At 36.5% G+C, this 11,344-nt stretch overlaps 1 protein-coding gene across 2 annotated transcripts; it reads right to left on the bottom strand.

Annotated features, from left to right (window-relative positions):
• LOC109833220 lies at positions 3,390 to 10,560 on the bottom strand. 2 transcript variants are annotated; one of them, XM_020400816.1, is made up of 6 exons: positions 10,049 to 10,560; positions 6,357 to 6,571; positions 5,963 to 6,139; positions 5,719 to 5,874; positions 4,736 to 5,042; positions 3,390 to 3,912 (listed from the first exon to the last, which is right to left on the bottom strand). In XM_020400816.1, exons 1-6 carry the CDS (start codon positions 10,401 to 10,403, stop codon positions 3,674 to 3,676), a joined length of 1,449 nt encoding a protein of 482 aa, XP_020256405.1. In that variant the 5' UTR covers positions 10,404 to 10,560; the 3' UTR covers positions 3,390 to 3,673. The 2 variants fall into 2 exon arrangements, with proteins under 2 accessions (XP_020256405.1, XP_020256406.1); XM_020400817.1 differs by having other exon boundaries at positions 4,736 to 5,012; positions 10,049 to 10,558.

Genomic DNA, 11,344 nt, shown 5'->3' with positions numbered 1-11,344 from the left:
TTGGAAAAAAAATTTCAGAAAATATTATATTTTGGATACTAATTTTCCTTTTTCCTACAGGTTCATATTTAAATATAATACCTAATGGTCTGAGCTAGGTCACACTTAAAAGAGTATCTCTAGTCCGTTATCATCCAAATCTGAGGAAATATTCTACTAGAACATAAAATGGAAAGGGAAAAAAAATGTATATCCTTATTATTTCATATCCATTATCATTCCAGCATAAACCTCAATCCTATACATTCTTAGGTTGCAACCTGAAAAACTAACTTCTGGATTCTCAGTCTCTAGTTTCATCTGATTGTGACTTATTTCACTACAAATAACAGAACAGGATAACATTATTCTAGATTCATAACCGATCACAAACGTGAGGACAACATTAGTGGATCCATGATGAATCTAGTATCCCCTCCTTTTTCTTGAACGAGTGAAAAAAGTCAATAAAACCTTTGTTGCAAACTCCCGAAATCATGTATAGTTCTCTCTCTTTATATGTATGATTTCCGAACTAAATTAGTGATTCACCACAATTTTAATTTCCCTTGGCTTGATCAAATAGAAGGGTACAAAGTGATTAATAATTAAATGGAAATGTTAAACTACGACAATTGAGAGATTAAGGGAATATAAATTATTTTGATTTGATATAAACACATGCGCCCATGTGCTCTAGAGTCTTGTATTAATGATGTTATTCTCACAAATTGCGTTGGCTTTTGTAGTCTTGCCCACCTCTTTCATGGGAAGGTCAAAATGGATCAGAATCTCAAAGTCTCCCACATGTGAGTGACACATGTTCGGTTTTCTTATTATTGTTACAGATTAATCTATGAACAAAAGATGTTACTTTTGGGTTGAAATCCTAATCAAGGATTAATTTAGTGTCAACTTAAATGTTACGTTGCTCATTAATATTGTTCTTGCACAATTTTTAAGTTTTCCAAGAATCAAGATAAATAAGTTGCACCTCTATACGTAATGTTTAAGTAAGTATTAGTGAGCCTTACGTACCTTTAGCAGCATATATCTCTACGATAAGTAAGTTACATCTCTATACGTAATGTCTAAGTATATATATTAGTGAACTTTACCTTTAATAGCATATATCTCTAAGCTTAGCACATCTCTATTCGTAATGTTAATATCAGTGAGCTTTACCTTTTAATAGCATATATCTCTAAGCTTAGCACGAGATATTGACCCTCCAAACAAGTTGTCTAGCATAAAGTTTTGACAAATAATTACATGTGATAAAAAGCAGAAAAAAGGGTTTCCATCTTTTATCTAAAGAGTTCAATAGGTCAGACTTTGCACTATACTTTTGTACAATGAATATTGGGGTCGGGGTCGGGGTCGGGGTCGCTCAAAGTCAAAATTAATATAAATTAAAATTAAGTGGTTAAGACTTAAAGAGTATTAATGTAATAAGCTGTTCATCCAAGTTTTTACATTGCATTGGTCAACTCTAGCTGGCCAAAAAAAAAAAAGAAACAAAGAAAATACTAAAGTCGCGCGAGTTACCATCAACTCTCGTTACTTTTGCAAGAAATATCAGTACAAATTTTATTATTACTAACGAGTGAAGGCGCTGTAAACTTTTCTGTTTATAGAGGGAACATATAAACGTTACTGACAGTTAAAAGTAAAAAAAAGTAAGCTCTTTACATTTAACTTTAAAACCATAGTTTTCAAGTGCACGTAACCATCATTCAGGGACTTGCACACGCCTTGAATACATCCTAAAGTATACAAGAAAAAGAAGAACAATTAATAGACATAAATACAAAAGCAAAAACAATATTTAAAGTCATTTCTTAAAGGATGCAGTCTCCTTTTTCTTTCTCTCAAACTACAAAATAAAGCATGTGTCACTAGGAAAAGATAAATACAAAAAGAAGGATACCTCTCCGAAAAAGGAGTATAAATAGTAAAGAAAATATATGTATCGTAAGTGGTAAACATAGTAAGAGGGAATCAAGGTTCTCTTTACGGGTTGGTGTCCAAAAAGCTCATGAAATGCGTGCCTTGATTGATGATTTCCCCCCTACAGAGCTCAGGAAAATTTGCATGAAGAGGCGAAAGAAAAAGCTCATATTTTCTCTCCTTTTCTCAAAAGTGCCCATGAGCTACATATTAATACGCATATAAATATCATAAAGCGAAGCTTTACAAAAGCATGTATAATATCATCTGCAAAGAAAAAAACCAAGTAGATTTTTTGTACAAGATACAACGACAAGAGAACTTTCCAAGTAGATTTAGACAGGGTCGACGCGGATGTTCGTTAGGCTCTCGTTATCTTTTAGTTATACTAAGCTTCGTTGTTTTGCTTATATATAACAAAAGAAAGGCTAATATTAAGGCTGTAAGCCCAATCCTAGACTACCCTTGGATCCTTTTTAACTTTGATAAAGATGCTTTTGTGTGCCGATTCCCAAGCTTCACTTCAAACCTCTCGTTGAGTTGGAGCTTGTAAAGCTTCCTACTTGGCTTATTTTATTATCCCTAACTTGAACAAAATATATAATAGAGTTTAGAAATAAGCCTGCAAATATTATAGTGCAAATGACGAGGACAAACTAGTACTCACTTTTTCTTCGGCCGCGGGTCAAGCTACAAAGACTAAGGTGAGGCAATCAAAGATGCCAGGGTGAAATCTTATTTTCAATTAAACAATTCTTGCCGATGGATTGTTGAAAAGTTTAATCCGGCATTTGTATTTTATTGTTGATGAGTTGATTATAGCTGGAGAAGAATAATTCGTTTGCTATTGTCAAACTAATACTCGTTCTTTAATCTAATGAGCTCCAAAAATAAGAGTTACAGAAATGAGCTCTCCGTTATGCAACTGATGAAGTCAAACTAATGCTCACTTTCTCTCAGGATGTGGGTCAAGCTACGAAGACTCCAGTGAAGGGCTGTGACGCAATCAAGACTCAAGTCTAAAAAATTATTTTCAATTAAACAATTCTTGCGGATGGATTGTTGAAAGCTTTAATTTGGCTAATCCTAAACTAATTACAATGATTGACTATGGCAGAAATGAGGAAATTATGCCGGTGACGACTCAAGGGTAGAATCCAAAAATCTATCTCTAGTACTTAGATTGTATTAAAGATAACAGTCTTTTTTTCACTAAATTTTGAAACAGGTCTAGATTCAACCTCTATGTGCTATGCTGAACTAAAAAGAGTCCACAGGTTGCCTGCTGAATATTACATTTTCAACCACAACATTCTTGCTGCTATCAGATAAACATAAACAAAGCGCGACGAACCAACCGATCATGGATTAGTTGTCACCGTTATTATAGATTAACAATAAGCAATTGACCTCGTCACAGTGGTAATAACATGAGGTATACCGCATGAGTTAATAGTGCTAATCAAAACCGGCACATCAAACGGAGCATTTAGAGGTATATTAATCTGTATCACCCGTTACAGCATCTTCTAATATAAACTCCACAAATGTGACACCCAAAGGGCTAAACCAACACCTAAAAAGAATTACAATGTTAGTGATGACTGCATTTGCATGATACAAAAAAAAATGAAACAAATCAATTGCCAGCTATCTATGTTGTTTGATTAATGCAACCGCCTGCAAAATAGAAAGTGCATTTTTCATGTGTAAAGTGTTTTTGAGACGAGTCTCTTTTCAGTCTTTAGCTGCTTAGTCTTTCAAGTGGTTTCACCTTTCGCCTGTGGCCCATACTATTCACAAGATCCTTACGGATACATACTGGAAACATATGTACTGCTGGTAAATTTAGTCTTCTGAGAACGTAAGGAAAGCTGAGCTGATCTCGTGAAGTGAATCGAACCACTTCATTGAACCATACACACATCAGGAGATTTGTTGATGGTGTATGCTCCCTTACAATGATAGATGCTTCTGACAGAGCTGCATATAGAAGTAATTCATACTAATACATCAGTTTTGTATACTAAAATATCAGAAACTAGATATGGCAGAGAAAAATAAGACACTCAATCATTCAAATAGTTGCTCAGATCTATACCATTTGTATTATGGCCTATTTCAAAAAATATGACAGGTTAGGTGGTACATAGAAAAGTAATTTATACTAATACATCACTTCTGTATTCTAAAGATTAGATACAAGACAAAAGTTGTAGAGAAAAAAATAAGATTCTCAATCAAATAATGCCAAATAATTTTAAATCAATTACGCATGCAGGATCCAATAGGTGCTCAGATCTATACTATATTTGCATTTTGTCCAATTCAAGAAGATGACAACACCATTCATGCCAAGTTGACAACAGACCAAACTACCGTTGAAGTTTAATAATTATGGGGAAGACATTAGCATAACTATATTAAGTAATATTTGATTTGCTTTCTTGAGGCTTATTCGCAAACACTCCATTCAAAAAAGGAAAAGTCGCAAAATTGTTTTTCAATAGATAAAAAAGTTTAGTCTATTATGTTGTCAAATCCATTCTATTTAATTTCCTCATATTTTCAAGTTTCAAAAGATACAAGATATCTGTAAGTATTGAAAATTTCAGCATAAACAGCTGAAGCTGAACCAGTGATGACTGAAAGACCCGAAAACCTTCAATTTGGAATCAACCTTACATAAACTATAGGCTAAGAGTCGACAACCTAAAACTTTAATCAAATACTACAGTCTCAACGACAACAGAAGACAAACTGGAAGATTCAGATATAGACAGCAGTAGCTTTCCAATAAGCATACCTTTCTTTCCGTTGAATCTTTTATCATCAGGCATGCCATCTCGTCGATACTGATTTAACTGCACTTCCACTTCCTCAGGAGTCGCCTTGTTCTTTTTAACAACAGCTTTTGCTTCATCATACAGGCTACTGCGAGCTCCATGTTCAGAAATGGCTAGGGTGGAGTTTGAGCGCCAAAGAAGTGCCTCCAGCACACCAAGTGGGTCTCTTCTAAATTGAGATTTTGAGTCCACCCAGATTGAATACCTTGCTTGAGGAAAGAGTCGATGGCTCAACATCTGACGTGATTTTAAATGCAACCATGTAAACTGACAAGCCATAGTCCAACAAACCATGTAAACTGACAACGTATGAAGAAAACCAACTTTCTATATTTTGGAAAAATGGTTTGACCAACTTTCTATATTTTGGAAAAATGGTTTGACCAACTTTCTATATTTTGGAAAAATGGTTTGATGGACGAATAAAGAAGAAGATACCCGTAGTTCGCAAGGGAGGTAACTCAGGTAAGGATTCATTTGATACACTAGTTTGCTAAACCATAAATATGATGTGTTAGGGATACTATCAATCATCTTTTGTAGTAACTTGCTACTGAAATCAGCATCAGCAACACAATGCACATGAAAAGATCAAAAATCTGGTCTGCATCTTGTATTGTCTGAATGCAATTTTAGGTGCAGTTAATTGAAACATGGGAAGATTGAATTTGTGAACAGTAAATCAACCCCAATGGCAGCAATTACTACAAGTTACATAACCAAGGCAATTTAAACATTTCGTGATGCATAATCCTTTAAAAAAATTTACTAGCATCTTATTAAGCTTTTGATAATGACTAGTGCCAAAATCAAATGTTTCATATTCAAAATGATTGTACTTACCAAAATTCTAAACTCCATTAAGAAATAGGAAGTGCGCTGCAATTTTTAAAAGATTGGATCAAGATAGGGTACCACTCAAGAGTCGTACATATTTTTGTACCTTGGGGACTTTTCCATTTAAGCGTTGATCTGAAAAAGGAAGATCCTTGACAACAACAATACGCCATTTGCCAATTTTATGCTCCTCATTAATTTTTATTCCTTCTGCTTCCTGTGCAGAACGAGTAATTTCATCCCAAAATGCCACATAGCAAACCTGCAAACATGACAAACAACTACAAATATAAAAAGGCAAATAAGAGTGCGAACTCTACAAGCATGACCATCAATTGCTGTGAAATAACCTTTTGTAGTGATGCTTCAGTCATCCCGATTGGCTGGTAGAGATCATCCCCACCACCAAAAGCACATGTGGATACAACAGCCTTGCAAGTTTGCATGTAACTTTTGTCATCATCAGAAATTTTAAAACCTCCATGTTCACTGTAGAATCCACAATGCACCATAGCAGTTTCATTTGCCTGGAATTAATCATATATGTGCATGACCATTATGCTAGAATTATGTAAAGACGCAATCAGTGAGAGAGAAACTCCATCAGAAGTCAATATTAGTCACACAAAGTGCAATTTCAGGGGGAAAATTGAAGGACTGAACAAAAGTATGGAAAAATGATCCAACAGGAAGGTAATTGACAAAAAATACAAAGTTTAATAAAACGGTTGGGTGCAGAGTTACCTTGAAACTTTCTTCTCTCTCTTGAAGGGTTTGAACTCCCGTGAACAGATTAAATCTTGTAGCTTCCGCACTCTGTTTTGACAATGTGATATTGTCTCCCCTATGATTATCTGAATCTGACTTATACACCACCTTCTTGATGGGAGATTTGGGTTCTGAACTAATGGGGAACTCCAGATTCTCTATTTCTTCAGGGCTAAGTAACTTTAAACAAGCTGGCCAAATAGATTAACAAAACTAAATGATAACTGAACTAATTTAGAGTTTAATCAAGTATTAGACTTCTTTGAATTGAAGCAGTAAGAAGAAAGTGAAGCGGACAACATAAAAGGATGTAAAATTTAAGAATTCAAATAAATGGTTCTGAAAAATCATGCAATTGCAAGTTTACAACAAATATGGATGTGATACCCACCCTTCGGTGTTTGGACTCAATTCGCCAAACTGTTCAAAAAGGTATTAGACCTATTGCTCACTGGCTAAAATGAACATGAGTAATAGGAATTTTTGGAGAACAATCAAGTCCCAACTCCCAAGGTAAGATAATTCTCAACATACAAGCATAGAAGATTTCACAGAATGCCTCACTGCTCCGGCGTTCAAAGGATTCTCCAAGAACAAATGAACCACTTTTCTCCACAAAATTCCATCTAAGACATTATCTCATGTCTGCAGAACCACTGTATCAGCATAACCAACATGTCTATAGCGCTTCACAACTTTCTGTCAGGGCATGTTTGGATTTCTTGGGGGTGAGGGAAGTTAAAGAGAAACTACGGGAGACAAGAAAAGGGAACGTAAGAGAATTCCTTTTACCCTATAGGTTACACCCCAATTTAGAGCGGAACAAATTTTGTATTGTTGGGAGCTGAACTTAGGGAAACTAGAGGCAAATCTCCACCCTCTAAAGGATTCCCAAACGAGGTGAACTAGGGAGCACTGTTTCCCTAACTTCCCTTCTCCCCTATTCCCTCAGTCCAAACACACCTTGAGTCCCCATCTCTTCCTTAAATCTCGTTAAAACCCAATAACCACTCACAACCTACTATTGTCGATCACTAAGTATATATTTGTGTAGGCTGTCTAAAAATTACTACAGATAGATGATCCCCATCAAACACCGATGATGAAAGTTACAATTTGACAGCTTCTAGAAAGCTATAATTTAAAAACTTTCACGTAGATCGATGAAGGTTACAATCTGATGACATTCACAACAACCTAATTCAATATCATTTACAATCAACATCAGAAGTTACAATCTAATGGCTCTTATATTTTTAAGGAGCCAAGACGAATGTTACAAGATGATGATCTTTGCAACACTCTAGCAAAAGAGACTACAAATTGATGGTCTCTTCACATCAAAACGCAGATATCTCTCAAACCGTAAGGAATTTGACAAAACGGACGGGAGCAAACCAAACCCTTTGGGTCGGTTTGGTCGGTTCCGTCTCATCGAGATAGTTGATTTTCATATATAATTCGTCCAATTCCGACTTACGGTTTGAAAGTTATGACATGTTCTTCGCAGTAAGTCATGTTCTGAAGTCCCTCTGCAAGACGAGACTTCGTCTAAACATTGGACTTTGCCTGAAGCTCGTCAAGCTCGTCTGAGGCTCGCCTCTGCGTTCCAGAGTCGAAACAATGCAACCACTGTGTTCTCATCAACAAAACACAACTTTTTTCAACCGCTAACGCAGCATAAACGCAGCGTTCTTAAGTCACAGACGCAGTTCAGATTCAGCCACGGACGCAGCTCGAATCCAGCTGCTAACGCAGCTTCCAAACGCTGCGTTCGAACACCACTAACGCAGCACAAACGCAGCTTCCAGGCACTGCGTTCATAGCCGCTGATGCAGCTCAAATCCAGCCGCTAACGCAGCTTCCAGACCATGTGTTCGAACGAAGGTTCACACCCAGAACGCAAATCATTGCGTTTGACTCATTCAAACGGTTCCAAAAACCGTTTTTCACCCATAATCTGGGGAGTGATTTAAGGGGCTGTTACACCTGATTAATGGGGCAATTAAGCCCCCATTAAGGAGTGGATTAAGGGCGGTTACACACCAAAATCCCTTATAAATAGCTGAAAATTCAACTTAGTTCGGGGCTGCTTCGAATCCTCTTTTCGGCAGCAAAGAGATCTTTTGGAGCAGATCAAATCTTTGGATCTTCACATCAATCTTTTGGAGCTTTGGAGATCGGCAACTTAGAGGAACTCTTGGATCATCTTAGAAGGCTTTGATTGGAGCCTTTGAGATTATTCGGCTTGGCTTTTGAACTTTTTCTAAAAGTTCTTCTAAACTCGTTCAGAGTTCTAAAACTTACTTTGCAAGTTCGTTTAAGACTTCGAGTCAAGAGGCGAAGATAACGTTCCACGAGGTGAAGCGTTCGGATCGTTAACGGAAAGCAAACTTCACGCAAGCATTTGAGTGAGGCATTCCATCGAAACCAAGAAGAATCCGGTTTTAAACAAAGGGAAGGATCTCTGTCGATCACTTTTCTCTTTTGTAAATCGAGAATCCGATTCAAGAAGATTTGAAATTTCTTTTTCTAAGTTTGTTAGAGAGAGATTACATTGAGAGAATTGTAATTAATTCTTTTTTCTAAGTCTGTTAGAGAGAATAACACAAATTGGATTCTCCATTTTCTTCTTGCAATTTTCCCACCTAAACAATTTGGTTTCTTTTTAGTATTCTAAGAAGTTTGTGGTTGATGTTTTTGCTTTTTCATTGTATGCTCTGTCTGTTCTTTTACTTTTTTACTTCTTCCCTCTGCTTCTCCTATCTTCTATGTCCTTGTTCTTTTCTTATATTTGTTATGTCGATGGACATAGTGCAACTATCTCATCTAGTTTTTTCATCTAAAGACCACACAACTTGCATATACACATAAATTCAAGCCAAAGATAATCTTCACAATTATTTTCAATAGGGAGAATTGGACAACTTATGCGTTCTCCTGGGAATGCGGTCTCCTGGGAAAACATATAGCTTGTATAATGACAATGTGCAATACTTGCTTCATTTTTTTTCCTCCCATTCAGCATAAAGAGTATATCCTTTTCCATGATCTATGTCCATGGTTCAAGAATTTACTCATATGGGAGTTATAACAACTACAGAATCACAAGGAATAAAAGTTCTGATTTTGTGGGACTTTATGGCCCACACCGTTCATAAATTCTTTATCATCGTCGTCATCATCATCTAAGCCCATCATATACCAAAATGAAAATTTTTATGACAATTAAGTACAACCGCATGAAAAATGGACAAGATTGATAACATATTGAGTAGTGGATGTTAAGCTCGAACACAAGGAAACTATTATATAGAGAAATAGCCCAATAAGTTAATAAAAAGTGCAGAGGAAAGAGGGGTTTTGGGGTGAGTTGGAGAGTGAATAGCCTAAACACCATGCTAGAGAACTACACAAAGAAGTGGCAAACACTTCTACAACAATTAACAGCGTTAAATTCCCATGGTTTCAATATTTATGGTGTCCTTTCTTCATTAGAAAGATTAAATTTGGATAATCATGTGATTTTGGAAAACTATGTAAAAGAAACTTTGGGCACATTTCTAAGACAAAGAATATCGGTGTAATGAAAAAGTTGAGAAAAATATCACTTCTACTAGCTCAGCATTAAAATGAAAAACAAAATCAAAGAAATCAAAACAACTTACGCTGCCTCACTCCGCCAATAACTCTTGTCACCGGATCGAGTCGGTTCAGGTTCGCCGGAACCTCCTTAACGGGTTCCGTACTAACTTTTGCCTGCTTAACGGGTTCAGGATCCGAAAACTTGCCCTCTTCTTGGGGTTTTACAGCGAGCTTTGAGATCTCGAAGAGAAGCAAAGCGATCGCTGGAAGAAAGAGAAGGACCGGCCACCACCGCCTCGAAACCCTAAAGATCCGACGAATGAGGTTGTTCTTGCCTCGAAACCCTAGCTTCTTGCGTTTTCGACGAACTCGGGCCCTCAATTTCCCGGCGAGCTCATCGGACTCTTCGTCCGAGATGGAGATCGAGATGTTGTTCATTAATGACGACGAGAGATAGAGAGAAAAATCGAATTAGGGTTTTTTCCTTCGAGAAATATCGCGGGAATTGGGACTTCAGTGTCGAAGCCCGCAGAGACCGAAGGATACGGAAAGAGGCAAGAACAGGCCAATGCTCTGTATATTGCAGAGGAAGAAATTTTCACCGTAGACCCATTCCTATATTTAATCCTTAAAACCGACCTATTTTAAAATTATTTATAAGAATCGGCTCACTTTGAGTTAATTACGGTACTAATTAGTAGGGGTTGCCAACCCTGACTAATCAGTAGCCTACTAATTAGTAGCCTAATTAGCAGCCGCAAACCTTCCTTGCTCCCTGACCCTGTTTGTAATTAGGTTACTAATTAGTCGAGGTTAGCAACCTCGACTGATTAATACCGTAATTAACTCAATGTGGGTCGATTCTCATAAATAAATTTAAAGTGGGTCGGTTTTAGGGATTAAATCTGGGATTGGGTCTACAGTGAAAATTTCTTCTATTGTAGAGTCATCGACCAATTTTAAGCTGCTTGAAAATTAAGGTGTTTCATTAATGAATTTAATTAATGATTATGAAGTTGTAAAACCCAACTTATCCAAGTTTTTCATGTAACTTTCTTTTGCAGTACAAGCTCCACTTAGAACCCTTCTGTTTGGCATAGATACAGAACAAAATCCCCACCTTACATCTTTCACGTAGTTGAGTCCGCGTATAATTCCACGAGTTGAGGCACATTGAAATTTAAAAATAGCTAGATTAAGAAAATGATGGAGTATATCATTTAATTCTACTTATTTGATTCTTTTTTCCTAATCACTATTTTTTAGTTATATTATGGTTATCCAATAATGACATCCAATATGCAATGTCATTCTCTCTAACCACTAACATATTCTTTTGTGTTTTCTTTTTCATGAAAATCACCTTTAAAATATCATCT

Source organism: Asparagus officinalis, chromosome 3, assembly GCF_001876935.1.
Source record: "Asparagus officinalis chromosome 3, Aspof.V1, whole genome shotgun sequence".
Classification (NCBI taxonomy): Eukaryota; Viridiplantae; Streptophyta; class Magnoliopsida; order Asparagales; family Asparagaceae; genus Asparagus; species Asparagus officinalis.
Note: the sequence above shows the minus strand (reverse complement) of the source record. Positions and strands in the feature narration are given on the sequence as shown.